General features: G+C 40.4%; 1 protein-coding gene across 1 annotated transcript in view; it reads left to right on the forward strand.

The window, feature by feature from the left end:
- The first annotated feature begins 2573 nt into the window (after window positions 1–2573).
- CFAP53 (cilia and flagella associated protein 53) overlaps window positions 2574–18334 on the forward strand; it is a 38152-nt gene continuing 22391 nt past the window's right edge. The window contains exons 1-3 of the mRNA XM_021686135.1: window positions 2574–2642; window positions 6413–6642; window positions 7286–7459. Coding sequence (XP_021541810.1) covers window positions 2574–2642; window positions 6413–6642; window positions 7286–7459 — 473 coding nt within the window. The remainder of the gene's footprint in view (window positions 2643–6412; window positions 6643–7285; window positions 7460–18334) is intronic.

An 18334-nucleotide genomic window follows, 5' to 3' on the forward strand; every position in this document is an offset into this window, starting at 1 on the left:
GCAAAGCTGAAGACCATGGATTTCATGGTGACCCCAGCAAGTACAGAAATACTGTCAAGCCCACCCAGAAAAAAACTGGCTGGTCTCGGCTATTTTTGTGTCATTCATTCAAGTAATGAGAACCTGGCCCATGGTAGGCACTGTACTTGATACTGGGATACAGGAATGAAAAAGATATAGTCCATGCAATTTTATTAAATACATCAGTATGTATTACAATGGTGAATGGATATCCAACTTTATCATGGAATTTAATGGTGAAAATATAGAATTCAGGAAACTGTCGGGAGGACAGCCCTTGCGTGAACCTTGTTGGGGCACAATAGGAATTGGAAATAATATAAATAGTTTCTATCTCTGAGCTGTTCTATTTTAAAATTATTTTAAAATGATTTTTATTGTCCCGTTTACTGTTTCATATATTCAGTGTTTCTTTGGGGAGTGTCTTGATGGTGGTAACAGTGTTGACTCTGAGAAAGTGGGATGGTGGGTGGCAAGATCAGGGTCAGGTTCTGTCCAAGGACCTTGGGCCAATCGCTTCTCCAGGCCTTGGGGCTTGGCTGAAGGCAGAGGCTCACCGTGCGGGACGCTGGTCCCGGCCCCGCCCCTCCACCCTCCGAATAGGCCCGCCAGGGGGCGCCGGGGCCGCGGTCAGCCCACCACCGCTCTCGGGAGACGCAGCCCCTCACCCCTGGCCGGGGCGGCTCGGGGGCGTGGCCTCCGCCCGGCTGAGACACCAATCCTTGGCCGGGCTGGGAGGAAAGCCGACTCTTCTTCTTCACGTAGTGGTAAAACAGGCAAAACGGAACTGGAGTTAAGTTACGGGGCACGCCCGGGGTAAGGGTGCAGCACGACGAGCTCTGGACCGACGCTGGGACGTTCGAGGGCAGCAAAGTGTCGCCAAGGGTCGGCTTCCCCCGTCACCGAACTCGTTTCGACGGGATCCTACGGGCTGTACGACCTCTGGGGTGCCCGACTGGCTCTCGTGTATCTCTGCTGCTTTTCCCAAACCCCGCGCCTGACTGAGGGCTTTTTCATTGCCTCCCTTCTTTCCCAAGGGTGTGGTGTGAGGGGTGGTTCCACACAGACCAACCAGCGGGCCAGTCGCCCGTGGGACTCGAAGATCAAGGAACTGACCCTCAGGACTCTGTCCAGGGAACCGAGACGACCTCTAATTTCTTTCTTTTTTGTTTGTTTCAGGCTACGTAAACTCTTAGCAGTAAATGAAAATGAGTATTTTACCGAACTGCAATTGAAAGAAGAAGCATTATAGGAGAAAAAAGACAAAATGAGAATTATTAAAAGAGATTATTAAAAAGAAAAAAGAGACATTATTTTGTGGCTGAAAAGCTGAACCAGCAATTCAGGAAATGGAATCCAAATCTAGAAACGTACCGCATACAAAATCCGAAGTGGGTGGATTACAAATGATTAAGGAATGCTAATTTACAGTAAATTGCGGCCTTGCGACGGTATACACAATAGTCGTACTTTGGTTATTGTTAGATGTCAGTGACTGACAAGGTTCTGATTTTTTTCTATGCTCTAGTGTTCTGTGCTCGCCCCCACTTTAGAATAGAGTACCAAAGCGTCATTCTTAATTGGCTTTTAGTTACTACCACCTTGCTCTTGACTGAAGTACAGCTGTGGGCTCCACCTGTGCCTAGGGCTCCTTCTAGGTTCCCTGAGCTGTGTTGCCTGTTCCCCTCAGATACGGATTCTCAGGGCCTCATTACCTGCGCTTCCCATCCATGTCCTCACCCTGGTTTACTGTGAACCGTACCTCAGACTCTTGGTCTTTATTTTGCCCAGCCAGGTCCTGTCATTGCCCTCTTAGGCCATCTGATCTGTCCCCCATCCTAGGGTACCCCGAGTCAGCTGTGGTTTCTGCCCAGTGCAGTAGGAAGATGCTAGTAACAGATTTATCATTACTGGTTTGGGTGGGCTGACAAGACAGGCTCTCTAGGCCTTGTCTTAGCTGGAAAATGAGGATAATAATACCTGCTGTTCCATAAACCCTGTAAGACATTTGTGAGGTCCAAAGGTTTTATGTGTGAAAATACCTTGCAAATTACCGTAAAGAACTACACAAATATAAGGTGGTTGTCATGGGATGATTATTACCATCATCAAGATTCACCTAAAAATGCCCGCAACATTTAACCTTCCCACAGAGTATCCACTAACTTTTCTCATGCTTTTAAGCTGATTACAGGATATAAATAGCAAAGTCAATGGAATGTAATTAGATCTTCGCCTTCACTTCGGGTTAAGGAGGCTTATTTCTGCTATTCTGATGAACTCTAGAGGAAGGGAGCGCGGTCGCCGGAGGCCTGGCCAAGGGCGGGGTGAGGACCGCGCAGACTCAGCTCCTCGGCTCCGGGAGGAAGTTGCGAGCACCGGCGTCTATGGTCACCATGGTGACGGGACCGACTTCGGCCCCTCCCACCTGCCCCTCACCCTGCAGGGCGCACCATGGCAACCAGACCTCTGCATTGCGGAAGCTGGTCCCGCAGGTCTCCACTGTTGGGGAAACCGCGGCGGACGCCGCCCCCATCCCGAGGGACTCGAAAATGTACAGCCAGCGATTTGGCATCGTACAGCGGGAGGTTAAGGGCCCCACTCCCAAAGTGGTGATCGTGGTAAGCACGGGATGTGTGTGCGGGACCCTACTGCTTTCTGCATCTCCCTGCACTCCAGGCCTAGCCGAGCCCAACCGGGCCCCAGCCGGGGCTCTCTCAAGGGGAGCAGGTGCCTTGTGCGGTGGGTTGAATTTTGAAAGAAGGAAGGATAAGGCCATTCACCTAGTTCCTGTACTCTGTTCCTCAACCCCCCACCCTCCACCCCCCACCCCCACCTCACACCAGTTATATTTAGATTCTGTATTTGTAGAATCACCACTTGGGATACTGAGAGTTTTCAGTCTCCAAGACACCCAAAGGAGGTCTGTCCCCTTGTGATGTGGCATGGCTGTCACACAAAGCGTGCTGGGCTGGGGCAGGGCAGGAAATCGGGTCTTGGCTGGTGGTGATTCAGCTGTGTCTGAATCTTGGGCTGGTCCTGCATTCCCAGGGAAATCGTGTATGGAAGGGGGATTGGGCTGTGAGGGGTTGTGAGCAGTTACAGTGACCTTCCTGTGCCAACTCAACTGTAACAGAAGTGTCCCTGCAGGCCTGGCAATAGGACAGTTGGTTGCCTCTAGGGCTGGGGTGGTGGTAGGCCAGGAGAATGCTATGTGCTGCAGAATTTGATGGGTTTTGCTCAGAACCGCAGACACTTGGTCTATGCACCTAGATTCCTTTGTTCCTACAAGTTTCTACAGGCTAGAAAACCTTCATGTGTAATTAGGCAATTATAGAGGTATTACTTGAGCCCCTGCTGTGTCCACAGCACTGTGGGAGATACAGGGGTGAATACAATGACCCTGGGAGGTTTATTCTTCATTAAAAGTATGATCCCTGCCTTCCTGTTGCTTATTATCTAATTGCAGAAACAATTTGTTCATGCATAAACCATTAAAGGCTAACATGGTAGATAATCATGTGCTATATGTCTGTGATGGTACTTTGTGGAAGAAATAACAGGAATAATGAAGGATGCAGTTTTATTATGCACCACAGTGCACATAGCAATTCTCAGTCCACTTACAGACCTACTCCCTCTTCTCTGGGTCCAAGGACTGTATAGGTTCTGGGTCTGGAAATCAGTACATTGGAGGCTTCTACAGATTGTAGGGTTCAAGGTGGTAATTATAGACAGATTTCATAAGGGACAGAAACTCATCTACTTTGGGTTCTGTATCCCAACACAGAGCTCAGGGACTGGGCTATTGTTCGAGTGCCATTACTTGTGTTGGGAACAAATAAGGAACATGAAAAAAAAAATTACCACCAAACCAGAGAAGCAGGCCAACTGAATACTTTGAGCTTATAGAAGAATAAAGAGGAAAAGGGAAAAGTCAGCGTTGTGCATCTCAGATGTCAGAGTGTGATAAGAAGTATGGATGTTAGAGATAGCAGCGTTGCGGTGGGGGAAGAATTAAAGCCACCAGAGATGAGACTTGATGCTAAACAATTCCTCCAGGAGAAAGCAATAAATGATGTAACGTCTGAAGTAACGGAGAACTAAAGGAGCAGTTACGTGGTGAGTGCTGCTTAGGGACCCAGTTATTTAATTCTCAAAATAGTTTTTTAGGAGCACATTTATTTTGCTTCTTTTGACAGGTGAGAAAACTGAGATTCAAAGAGATTACGTACCTTGTTTAAAATCACACAGTTGTTATGGGTAGAGGCCAGAATTAAACCTAGACTGTAAAATACTGTTCTTTAAGACATATAAACTGTAAACTCTCTCATTAGAAACTGTAATTTAACATGTTACAGTGACAGAGCCTTCAGTGACCTTGGAAACACAAGGTAGTGATTAAATCCTATGTTCTCCTGCCTTTAGCATGGTTTAGAGTTGCAGTGTCCAATATGGTAGCCACTAGCCATACATGGCTTTTGAGCACTTGAAATGTGCCTAGAGTCACATGTTGAAATGACAATATTTTGAATATATTGGTTAAATAAAACATATTATTAAAATTAACTTCCTGTTTCTTTTTACTTTCTAAAATGCAGCTACTAGAAAATGTTAAACTATGGATCTGTTTTACATTATATTTCTGTTAAACAGTGTGGATTTTGAGTAATACTGAGACTGTGCATGGATTGGTATCACCTTGTTGTTAGAGAACTCCAGTTCATATCTTACTCTTCCAGACACTGGGCCCTTCCTGACCACAGAGTCCTATACAGGATACCCCAAGCTTTGAAGGGGTTCCTGAAGCCTGGCTACTACTCAGGATATTTCTTACCACCCTCACCCTCATTCATCTTTTCAGTCAAAATGTACCTCAGAACCAGGTTCCTGCTCTGACAACTCAAGACAATTGATTCTTGATGACCTTGGTGCTTGGTTCTCAGCGCATATGTCTACTGGGAGCCTGAATTCCTGTGTGTATCCTGAACAAGGTGTAGTCTTGACCCTTTTCCACTTCGTTATCATTGAATCTTCATTCATACAATGCCATACATATTAGAGAACAGTAGTTTGTTAATTAAGTGGCTCTAGGCTCTAAATAATTCTGATATGGATTAGCTACCTACCATGATATAACCCCCAACATCATCTGTCTCCAATCCACCTCAGCCCTGTCTTATCTTGTTCAGCTAAATCTAGGTACCTGTATGTGTACCTTGAATCTTTTCATCAGGCTATCTACAAATGTTGATTTTCTTTCTTTTCTAGGAGTCTCCTTTACCAAGACTTAACACTAGTATTTTGATAATCCTGACAGTGATGTTAGTGTAATGTTAGAAGTGTAAATTATCAGATTGACTTTCTGCCATCTGAGTTAAGAATCTTGTTACTTGTAAATCAGCATCCTGCAGTCTCACTATTCACCTAAGTTTGACTTGATAAAACTGGCTTGAAAATACAAAACTCAAGACAGTGGATTTCATGATGGCCCCAGGAGGAGCAGAAATTGCATCAAGCCTACCCAGAAATGTTTCCTTCCTCCCTCCTTTTCTCCCTACCTTCTTTCCTTCCTTCACACTGAGAACCAACAGTGGTAAGGCATTATACTTCAATGCTAGGAATACAGAAATGAGAAAGATTGTCCATGTGATTTTATTAAATATATCAATATGTATTCAAAGTAGGGTGTTTCCAACTTTTTAGTGGAAGTTTGTATTTAAAAAAATGTAGAAATTCAAATTACCCCAAAATATCAGGAGTACTGCCCTTGCATTAAACTGGGCACAAGAGAAATAAAGCATTACTATCAGTTTTTTCCCCTTTTTTCTTTTCCTTTTTTCCCTTCCCTCCCTCCTTCCCTTCCTTCTCAGTAGAGAGTTTTTTTATTGTCACAACTCATTATATATATCCTATATACTTAGAGATAGTAGCCTCTTCTAGTTGAAATTATTTTGATGGTAACTATGTTGTCTACCCCTGAGAAACAATGTGGGATAGTGGGGGGCAAGATGAAGGTCAGGAATTAGAAGACCTCTAATTCTTGTTCTATACAGGTTTGCCCTGACTATTGGAAGCACTTTGACAAATCACTTAATGTTTCTGAGTTTGACTAAATAATCTCTAGAGTCCTGCTCAAATTTTTAACTTTATAATTCCGTGAACTTTTACTCAAGTGGCACTTAGGAAATATTTGAGACTGATTTGATGACATCTTAAGTATAGGCTCAAAGAATCAAACATGTTAAACCTTAGGCACTTAAGCTCTTTGCAGCTGTAGCAGGATTACTTTGATACATCCAATTTTATTTAGTATTGGTGGAGGTCATGATTAGTTGAAAATATGCAATCGGTTTTGGATCGATTGTAAGTGATAATTATTTGTTTTCAGAGAGCCAAGCCTCCCCAAGTTCATGGGGCTGAGCAACATCTGGAAAGAATCCAACACAGCCATCAGAAACATCATGCTATTTTGGCTTCTATTAAGTCAAAGGAGAGAGATCGCTTGAAAGTTGAGTGGGACCAGCACAATGATCGCAAGTTTGTGGACAGTCTTGTGAAAGCAAGAATCAAGGATGCCATGCAAGGTTTTATCATCAACACTGAAGAAAGACGAAATAAGTAAGGTTCACAAACTGGTGCTTCAGACTATAAAACAAACCCTAATGTAAGATCGACCAAAAATCAAGTAAATTTTTATAGTAAGGATCATAGCTGAGATAGTCATATCCTTACCCAATCAATAGCTCCTGCCTGTTTGTATTTTCACTTGTAATAACCCACATTTGATAGAAAGCAAAAGAATATATTGTTTTATATTTTGTTACTTTAGTTAAAATCTGTTCATACTCTTATTGAAGATGTACATTAGCTAATTTGTATGAGATCAAATAAAATATGGCATGTCAGTTTCTGTTGCTTTAAAATGAGGACTAGTCTTATTTTATAGAAGACTGCAATGATATTTTTCCCTTGCAAAATTTATGATTAAACCTGTGCTTTGGGGGCACTTGGGTGGCTCAGTCAGGTAAGTGTCTGCCTTTGGTCATAATCTAAGGGTCCTGGGATTGAGCCTCCCTGTCTGGCTCCCTACTCAGCAGAAAGTCTGCTTCTCCCCCGCTCATGCACACTCTCTCTCAAATAAAATCTTTTTTAAAAATAAAAATAAACATGTGCTAATTAAATAAATAAAAGTAAATAAAAACCAGTTAGTAAAACGGCCCATGTGGCATGACAGTTTTACTTTTTTTGTAATTTTTTTTAGGCTACGTGAACTTTTAGCATCAGAAGAAAGTGGGTATTTTACTGAAATGCAGTTGAAAGAAGAAACAATTGAGGAGAAAAAAGATAGAATGAGAGATAAAACCAGATTATTGAAAGAGAAGAAAGAAAAAGAGAGACAAGATCTCGTGGCTGAAAAACTAGACCAGCAATTCAGGTAATGATATCAGAAAAACACACAGAATCTGAAGTTGGTGAATGAAAAAATGATTTAGACATACTAACTTATAGTAAAGTATGGCCTTAAGATGGTATACACGGTAGTTGTGCCTCTAAGTCTTGGTAATTATACACATCATTGGATAATGCAGGAACTGAGGTTCTGCTGTTGTTTTGTAGTGAGAAAGCTGTGGACCTACTGTGTTAGCAAATTTTAAATATGCAATATAGTGTTATTGTCTATAGTTACCATACTCTACATTAGATCCCCAGAACTTACTTACTCATCTTATAACCGAAAGTTTGTGTCCTTTGACCAACATCTCCTCATTTTTCCCACCTCAGTCCCTGGAAACCATACCATTCTACTCTCCATACATTCAGCTTTTTAAAATTAATTAATTAATTAATTAATTAATTATTATTTTTTAAAGATTTTATTTATTTATTTGAGAGAGAGAGTGAGAGAGAGAGCGCAAGAGGGGTAGGGTTAGAGGGAGAAGCAGACTCCCCGCCGAGCAGGGAGCCCGATGTGGGACTCGATCCCAGGACTCCAGGATCGTGACCTGAGCCGAAGGCAGTCGCTTAACCAACTGAGCCACCCAGGCGCCCCATTCAGCTTTTTAAAATTTTTTTATTTTATTTTATTTTTTTTTAAAGATTTTATTATTTGAGAGAGAGAATGAGATAGAGAGAGAGCTTGAGAGGGGGGAGGGTCAGAGGGAGAAGCAGACTCCCTGCTGAGCAGGGAGCCCGATGCGGGACTCGATCCTGGGACTCCAGGATCATGACCTGAGCCGAAGGCAGTCGCTTAACCAACTGAGCCGCCCAGGCGCCCTCAGCTTTTTTTAAAAGTGAGAATACAGTATTTGTCTTTGTCTGTCTTAACCCACTTAGTATGGTATCCTCCAGGTTCGTCCATGTTGTCTCAAGTGGCAGGATTTCCTTCTTTTTTTTTTTTTAAAGATTTTATTTATTTATTTGACAGAGAGAGAGACAGCGAGAGAGGGAACACAAGCAGGGACAGAGGGAGAGGGAGAAGCAGGCCTCCCACCGAGCAGGGAGCCTGATGTGGGGCTCGATCCCAGGACCCTGGGATCATGACCTGAGCCGAAGGCAGACACTTAACGACTGAGTCACCCAGGCGCCCCTCCTTCTTTTTTATATTGACTACTATTCCATTTCACACACATATGTATAGGTACATAGATGTGTATGTATATGGTATATATATCACACATTTTCTTTATCCATTCACATAATGTTGTTAGAATGTTTCCGTATCTTGACTATTGTGAATAATGCTGCAGTGAACATGAGATTGCAGATATCAAGGTATGGGAATCTTCCCTGATTCCATTTCCTTTGGATATATGCCCAGAAGTGGGATTGCAGGATCATATGGTAGTTCTATTTTTAGTTTTTTAGGAATCTCCATACTGTTTTTCATAATAGCTGTACCAACTTATATTCCAACAGCATACAAAGGTTTCCTTTTCTCTACATCCTTGCCAACAATTGTCATCTCTTGTCTTTTTGATAATAGCCATCCTAGCAGGTGTGAGGTAATATCTCACTGTGGTGTTGATTAGCATTTCCCTGGTGATTAGTGATGTCAAGTACTTTTTCATGTACTTTTCCCATTTGTATATCTTCCCTGGAAAAATGTCTACTCAGGTCCTTTGTTCATTTTTTAATCAGATTTTTGGGGCCACTGAGTTGTATGAGTTCCTTATATATTTTAGATATTAACCCCTTAACAGATAACATAGTTTGAAAATATCCCATGATTGCCTTTTCCATGTTGTTGATTGATTCCTTTGCTGTGCAGAACTTTTTAATTTTATGTGGTCCTACTTGTTTATTCTTGCTTTTATTGCCTTTCCTTTTGGGTGTCATATTCAAAAAATAATGCCAAGACCAATGTCAAAGGGTTTTTTCCCTATGTTTTACAGTTTCTGATTTTATGTTTGTCTTTAATCCATTTTGACTAAACTTTTATGAATGGTTTATATAGTCCAGTTTCATTCTTTTTCATGTGGATATCCAGTTTTCCCAATACTGCTTATTGAAGAGACTGTTCTTCCCCATTATGTGTTCTTTGCCTCCTTGTAAAAGATTAGTTGACTACATATTTTCAGATTTATTTCTAGGCCCTCTATTCAGTTTTACTGATCTATATATCTATTTTTATGCCAGTACTATACTGTTTTAATTACTATAACTTTGTAATATAGTATGTGATGCTTCAAGCTTTGTCCTTTTTTTAATCAAGATTGCTTTGGCTCTTTTGTGGTTCCATCTGAATTTTAAGATTTTTTTCTATTTCTGTGAAAAATTCCATTGGAATTTTGGTGGGGATTTCACTGACTGTGTAGATCACTGCGCAGTATGGACATTTTAACAATATTGATTCTTCCAATCCAAGGACAAATGATTCCTTCCCATTTATTTGTGTCTTCAGTTTCTTTCATCAGTGCCTTACAGTTTTCAGTTAACTCCAGTTAATCTCAGGTAACCTCCTTGGTTAAATATTTCCTTAAATATATTATTGTTTCTGATGCTCTTCCAAATGGGATTGTTTTCTTAATTTCTCTTTCAGATAGTTCATTTCTTGTGTATAGAAATTCAGGTGATTTCTGTATGTTGTTTTCATATCCTGCAACTTTACTGAATTTACTAATTAGTTCTAACAGTTTTTTTGGTGGAGTTTTTAGGGTTTTCTATATATAAGATCATGTCTTGGGCAGACAGTTTTGCTTCTTTTCCATTTTGGATGCTTTCTATTTCTTTTTCTTGCCTAATTGCTCTAGCTAGGACCTCCAGTACTATACTGAATAAAAGTGGCAAGAATGGGCACTTTTTCAGAGGAACAGCCTTCAACTTTCTACCTCTGAGCATAATGTGAGCTGGGAGCTTCTCGTATATGGCCTTTATTGTGTTGAGCTACATTCCTTCTGTACCTAATGTGTTGAGAGTTTTTATCATGAAAGTATGTTGAATTTTGTCAGATGTTTTTTCTGCATCTATAGCCATGATCTTATGAATTTTATCCTTCATTTTGTTAATGTGGTGCATCACATTTATTTATTTGTGTATATTGAACCATCCTTGCATCCCAGGGATAAATTCCATTTGATCATGGTGTATGATACTTTTAAAATGCTGTTAAATTTGGTTTGCTAGTGTTTTGTTGAGAATTTTTGCATCTGTGTTCATCGGGGATATTGGCCTGTAATTTCCTTTTCTTGTAGTGTCCACATCTGGCTTTGGTAGCAGGATAATGCTGGCCTCATAAACTGCGTTTGGAAGTGTTTTCTTCAATATTTTGGAAGCTTATGAGAGGGATTGGTATTAATTCTTCTTTTTTTTTTTTTTAAAGATTTTATTTATTTATTTGAGAGAGAGAGTGAGAGAGAGAAAGAGCACAAGAGGGGGGAGTGGGAGAGGGAGAAGCAGACTCCCTGCTGAGTAGGGAGCCCGATGCGGGACTCGATCCCGGGACTCCAGGATCATGACCTGAGCCGAAGGCAGTCGCTTAACCAACTGAGCCACCCAGGCGCCCGGTATTAATTCTTCTTTAAATGTTTGATAGAGTTCACCAATGAAGGCACCTAGTCCTGGGATTTTCTTTATTGGGAGATTTTTTTGATTAGTGATTCGATCTCCTAACTTATTATTGGTATTTTCAGATTTTATATTTCTTCATGATTCAGTCTTGATAGGTTATGTGTGTCTAGGACTCTATTCATTTCTCCCAGGCTATCTAATTTGTTGGCTTATAATTATTCATAGTAGTCTTCTATGATCCTTTGTGTTTTTGAAATATCAGTTGTAATGTCTCCTCTTTCATTTCTGATTTTATTTATTTGAGTCTTCTCTACTTTTTCTTAGTCCAGATAAAGGTTTGTCAATTTTGTTAAATTTTTTCAGGAAACCAGTTCTTAGTTTCTTTGGTCTTTTCTATCATTTTGCTAGTCTCTGTTTTATTTATTTATTTCCTTTCTTCTGCTAACTTTGGGCAGTTTGTTCTTTTTCTAGTTCCTTGAAAGTAAAGTTAGGTTGTTTACATGATATTTTTCTTTTTTCTTAATATAGGTGTTTATTGCTATAAAATTCCCTATTAAAACTGCTTTTGCTGCATCCCATAAATCTGGTATGTCGTGTTTCCATTTTCATTTGTTTCAAGGTATTTTCCGATTTCCCTTTTGATTTCTTCTTTGACCCATTGGTTGTTCAGAAGTGTGTTTTTTAGTTTCCACATTATTTGTTAGTTTTCCAGTTTTTTTTTCTGTTATTAATTTCTAGTTCTATACCATTGTGGTCAGAAAAGATACTTGATAAGATTTTGATCGTCTTAAATTTGTTAAGATTTTTTTTTGTGACCTAGCATATGATATATCCTCAAGAGTGCTCAGTGGGTGCTTGAGAAGAATGTGTATTCTGTTGCTGTTGGATAGAATGTTCTGTGTATGTCTGTGAGTTCCACTTGATCTAAAGTGTACTTCAAGTCCTGTGTTTCCTTACTGATTTTCTGTCTGGATGATCTATTTCCTCTTGAAAGTGGAGTATTGAAATCCCCTACTATTGCTGGATTGCTGCAGTTTCTCCCTTCAAATCTGTTAATATTTGTTTAATATGTTTAGGTGTTAGGTGTATATATATTTATAATTGTTATATCTTTTTGATGAATTGACCCCTTTATAATTATATGAGGACCTTCTTTGTCTTTTTTTTTTTTACAGCTTTTGAGTTAAAATCTCTTTTGTCTGATTGAAGTTTAGCCACCCCTTCTCTTTTTGTTTCTACTTCCATGGACTATCTTTTTCCATTCCTTCACTTTCAGCCTTTATATGTCCTTAAAACTGAAGTGAATGTCTTAAAAGCAGCATATAGTTGGGTCTTGTTTTTTTCTGTTCAGCCACCCTGGATACTTTCAAATTTCCTATCTTTGAGTTCTTAGATTTTTTTATTCTGTTTTATCAAATCTGATAAACAGAGAGGTGATGACCTCTCTTGCATTTTTCATTTCACCCATTGTATTCTTTAGCTCCAGAATTTCTGTTTGGTTCTTTTTTATGATTTCTCTCTCTCTCTGTTGAAACTCTCATTTTGTTCATGTATTGTTTTCCTGATTTTGTCTGTCTTTGTGCTCTTGCAGCTCACTGATTTTCTTTTTTTTATTTTTTAAAGATATTTATTTATTTGACAGAGAGAAAGAGAGCACAAGCCGGGAGAGGGAGAAGCTGGCTCCCTGTTGAACAGGGAGCCCAACGTGGGGCTCGATCCCAGGACCCTGGGATCATGACCTGAGCCAAAGGCAGACACTTAACCAACTGAGCCACCTGGGCACCCCTCACTGAGCTTCTTTAGAATAATTATTTTGAATTCTTTGTCTTTAGGATTGGTTACTGGAAAATTACTGTGTTCCTTTGGTGGCATCATGTTTTCTTGATTTTTTTGTGTGTTCCTTGAAGTCTTGTGTTGCTCTCTTCACATTTGAAGAAGCAGTTACCTCCTCCAGTCTTTATTGGATTGCTTCAGGAGAGAAATACCTTCATCAGTCAGCCCAGCTAGGGATTCTGAGGCTTTCTCAGACCTTTTTACAGATGTGCCTGCCCTTCACTTCTTGTTCTTTATTTTCAGGGAGAGGATTTTTAAGATTATATGTCTTCTCTCAATTCTGAAAAGCCAGGCCAGATGCTGAGAGCCTTCCATTTGTTTTCCCTAGTATGGTACCCTGAAATCCTCAAATTTGTGTACCTTCTCCCAGTCTCACAGAGTTGGGCTAGCTTTCTGTTTATGCTGGCTAGCCATCTGCAAAGACTCATACTCACTGTCTAGTGGAGCACATGAAGGCAGCTGGCCACAGGGGGTGTGCCATGGAGTAATGGGGTTGTTCATGGGTCAGTTGGTGTGTTTGCAGGCAAGATGTCCCCAATTATTGATCTTACAGACAAATCTTGTATAACTGAGTATACAGCTTCATAGAGAAGTTGTATCACTTGCTAGTTAGATAAATTGTTAGCTTTTTGAAGAAACAGTTATATTCTACAGTGTTATAATTCATCTGAAATGATGGAGTCCATGTGGCAGTTAGGAGGATCCATGTCCGTTGATGAGTTCCAGGCCCTGGTTGCTGTGCTCCCCACCTCTTCCAACCCTTCAGCCATGCACCTCAGTATTTTGGGTGGGGCAAGAAAGAAGCAGAGCCACTTGGGGGAAGTCAAATGCTTACTTACATGCTTTCACTTTCTCCTATGAGAGAAATCATGGACTGAGGGGCATCTCTCTTATCACTGAGTTTTGCCACCTTGGGGGAGAGGTGACATGGATAAAATGAAGCTGTTCTCAATCCTTTCAAATGTGTCTATTATCGGATTTTTGGCTCTAGTGGTGTGCCTTCCCCACTGGACTCCTAGACTCCCACAAAGGTACTCTCATACATGGGCGACTATCAAAATCGATTCTATAGGGGGATAATGGTAGAAAACTTGTAGTCTACTGCATTGTTCACGTCCATTCATGCAGGTACTGAGTTTGTGTAAGTCCCATGCTCTAGTGTTCTGTGCTTATCTCCCAATTAGAATGGAAGGTACCAAGTGAGATTCTGTTATTGAATTTTAGATATTAACCTCAGACTTATATTGGCAGGAAGTTCCTGTCGCAGGAAGTCTTTGGTAGAGTTGAGTTTCCCCGCTGTCCCTAGTGCTGTTGTCTCCACCTGTGCAGAATGTGTGCTCGGTTCCCTGTTCTTTATTGTTTCCCTGCCTGGTCTCTTGGTCCTTGGAGTCTGATCACCTTAACTTTTGATCCACTTCCTGACCCATACCCACAGTGATTCTCAGTTTTCAGATCCCTGGTCTTCAGTCCAATTCTGTGGTTGTCTCCATCAACCCATTTTGTTTTGCTTTTTCCATCTTGGGATACCCTGAGTCTGTGCCCTCAGTTCAGTCCAATACCCTGCACTTAAAGAGGGAAGATTTGCATGGAAGTACCTGAGGGTGATCTTCTGAGATGATTTGTATCATGAAGAGCTTGGCAAAGGCTTTTAATTTCACAAACTGTGGGAGATTCCTTACCTCCAAAGCAAAGGTATACTAAAAAAGTCTCAGTGTGTTACATTCCTTCTTAGATCTACAGCTCTTAGAGCAAGGACATATTTACATATTTATAATTTCATTATACATGTAATTCCTCAGTTATACTTTCAGTGCCTCTAATAATGCCTTATAAGAGTGTGAACATCAAGAACTACTATTATATATCTCAGGATGATATGTTCATTTTGCCCCCTCTTTTCATTCATGTTTCTTTTTTTTTTTTCATTCATGTTTCTTAATGTAGTGATGATCACACGATGTAACCCATGCAATGCTCCAGATTATCCACTTTATCAGTCTCTTAATTTTGGAGTAACTGATTAATATTTTTATCTTGAGAAGGGATCTTTAAAGTTCAAATGTTACTTGGAAATGCTTAAAGCATAGCCATTGTCATTCAATTATTAAATAAATATTTCTGAGCCCCTACTTTGTGCCAGATTCTGTGATTAAATAATAGATTGATTGGCTTAACAAAAAAATGAGTGTTATTTAAGCTATCAGGTCACCAAATGTGAGTGGGGCAGATTGTGTATCATGTTACTCTGGATTCAGGAACAGACTAATGTAACAAAGTAAACGTAAACCCTGAATTAAAGTCTAGCACAATTCAGAAGGAATACAAGAGTTCATTTTTTACAGCATGCAAAATTTGAGCAGATGAGAAATCCAAAGGTCAACAGGTATAAAAAAGCCGCAAAACCAGACATGTAGAGGATTAAGACATGGTTTCAGAGGCAGAGCTTTTGCCACCTCCTCTCTCTCTGCCATTAAGTTGCTATTAATCATATAGAGTGCCCTGAATCATCCTGGTAGAGGCCCAGAGGACAAGTAAGCTATTTCAGTGAGTAGTGCATACAAATCGCAGATACAGCTGAGCTAGCAGTAAATTAGACTGTTCAAACTGGAGAGAATGGCAAGTTCCAGGGCTTGGGGACCTGCTGAAGGAAAGCAGTAAAGAAAACCAGAGTAGTAATGCATAGGGCCAGAATGGACTCATCACTTTCCTTATCTAGCAAATGGGTAACTTGAGTTCCACAGGTATTAATTTTCCTGAGTCTTAAAGCTTGTAGTAACCAAGACAGAATTAGACTTGGATTTTCTAGCCTATGTAAAGTATAACCTCACTGCTGTCCTTGGTAGGACTCAAACACTCCCTGCTGGCGGCTGGAGGAGAAGATGCAGGGAGGGACAAAGGGGACACTGGCAAGTGAATTTCAATGACCATTCATATATTTTCCACTCCCTGGTAAATGTTGCTCAACACAGTAAGAAAAACGAGGTTCAAAAGCGGTTTGTGCTCTTAAAATACCTATTAATTTGGTAACATTTTATAGATCTTACAGACAAATCTTGTATAACTGAGTATACAGCTTCATAGAGAAGTTGTATCACTTGCTAGTTAGATAAATTGTTAGCTTTTTGAAGAAACAGTTATATCCTACAGTGCTAAAATTCATCTGAAAACAAATTGTTTTTAGTATTTTTAATGTAATATTGCCAACTCTTCAATACAGAGCATCACACACAGTTTTAATTCTTTATGAGAGTGAAGGGTGAGGGTTAAATTTTGACCAAGGATGCTAAATCAGGCCCCACTGGGGCACTGGGTGCTCAGTCGGTCAAGTGTCCAACTACTGATTTCAGCTCAGGTCCTAATCTCAGGGTCCTGGGATTGAGCCCTGTGTTGGGCTCAGCGCGGAGTCTGCTTGAGGATTCTTTCTCTCCCTCTCCCCCTCCCCTCCACTTGCATGCTCTCTGTCTCTGTTTCTCTCTCAAATAAATAAATGGTCTTTTAAAAATCATGCTAGTTCAGCATTAAGTAAATAAATAAATAATTAAGGCCCCATTATCGAAAATATAACTGGAGCTTTAATACATATGTAGAGCAAGATAAAATTACTGCTCCTTCTCTGCCGTCTCCTCCTCCTCCTTTTTGTATTCCCCTGTATGAATATGCCACAGTTTATTCATTTCCCAGATGATAGACATTTCAGTTATTTCTACTTTGGGACTTTTATGAACACAGCTGCTATGAACATGCTTGTATGTGTCTTTGGTGGACATGTGCTTTCATTTCTGTTAGGTACCTAGAATATTTGATGCCTGGAATGGGTCATTTTTAGTGTTCCACTCCTCTAAACAGAAAAATTATTTTCCGTAATAATGAAATGAAATGAATAATAATGACAAGATAGCCAATGATCTCTCTTATTTTAAATTTTAAAGTAATTACATATTAACAGAAATTGTCAAGATAGTACAGAGGTGCCATGTACCCTTATCCTAGTTTCTCACCATAGTTATATCTAAGCATAACTACAGCACAATATGAAGAAAATTCACAGTGGTCCATCATGTGTGCACATTTCTGTCATTTTATCACATGTGTAGATCCATGTAACTTGCCACCACAATCAAGATACAGAACTCTCCCATCGCCACAAAGATCTCTCTCATTCCACCCCTTTATAGTCACACCTACCCCTCTCACCCCCATCATTACCAACCTCTGGCAACTGCTAATCTCTTTTCCATCTCCATCATTTCACCATTTCAAGAATGTTACATACATGGAATCACACAATATGTGAGTTTTTTTTATTTTTATTTTTATTTATTTATTTTGACAAAGAGAGAGAGAGAGAGAGACAGCGAGAGAGGGAACACGAGCAGGGGCAGAGGGAGAGGGAGAAGCAGGCTTCCTGCCAAGCAGGGAGCCCGATGCGGGGCTCGATCCCAGGACCCTGGGATCATGACCTGAGCCGAAGGCATACACTTAACGAATGAGCCACCCAGGCGCCCCAATATGTGAGCTTTTGAGATTGGCTTTTTTCACTCAACATAGTGCCTTTGAGGTCCGTCCAAGTGGCTGCATGTATCAATAGTTTGTCCTTTATAGTCCCTTGTATGGATGTACTTAGGTTTGTGTAAACCATTCACTACTGAACATTTTGATTGTTTCTAGTTTTTAACTATTATAAATGAATCTAATATGAACATTTGTATACAGATTTTTGTGTGGCCATAAATTTTCATTTCTCTAGGATAATTGTTCTATGCTATTGCCGGGTCTTTCTATGTATGTTTAATTTTTACAGAAACTGCGAAAGCGTTTTCCAGTGTGGCTGTCCCATTTTACATTTGCACCAGTAATGTATAATAGACCAAGTTTTTCCATATTCTTGCCAGATTTTTATATTGTCACTATTAGAACAGAGGTATGTAGTGATATCTCATCATGGTCTTAATTGGCATTTCCCTAATGGCTAGTGATGTTGAACAACTTTTTATGTGCTTATTTGCTATCTCTGTATCTTCTTTGGTGAAATGTCTCTTCATGTCTTTTGCCCATTTTCTTTTTTTTTTTTTAAAGATTTTATTTATTTATTTGACAGAGAGAGAGACAGTGAGAGAGGGAACACAAGCAGGGGGAGTGGGAGAGGGAGAAGCAGGCTTCCCACTGAGCAGGGAGCCCGATGTGGGGCTCGATCACAGGACCCTGGGATCATGACCTGAGCTGAAGGCAGATGCTTAACGACTGAGCCACCCAGGCGCCCCTCTTTTGCCCATTTTCTAATTGGATTAGCTATTAAGTTTTTAGAGTTCTTTATATATTCTATTTTTTGAAAATATTTTATTTATTTATTTGACAGAGAGAGAGTACAAGCAGAAGTAGCAGGCAGAGGGAGAGGGAGAAGCAGGCTTCCCACCGAGCAGGGAGCCGGATGCAGGGCTCAATCCCAGGACCCTGGGATCATGACCTGAGC

Source organism: Neomonachus schauinslandi, chromosome 14 (genome assembly GCF_002201575.2).
Source record: "Neomonachus schauinslandi chromosome 14, ASM220157v2, whole genome shotgun sequence".
NCBI classification, from domain to species: Eukaryota; Metazoa; Chordata; class Mammalia; order Carnivora; family Phocidae; genus Neomonachus; species Neomonachus schauinslandi.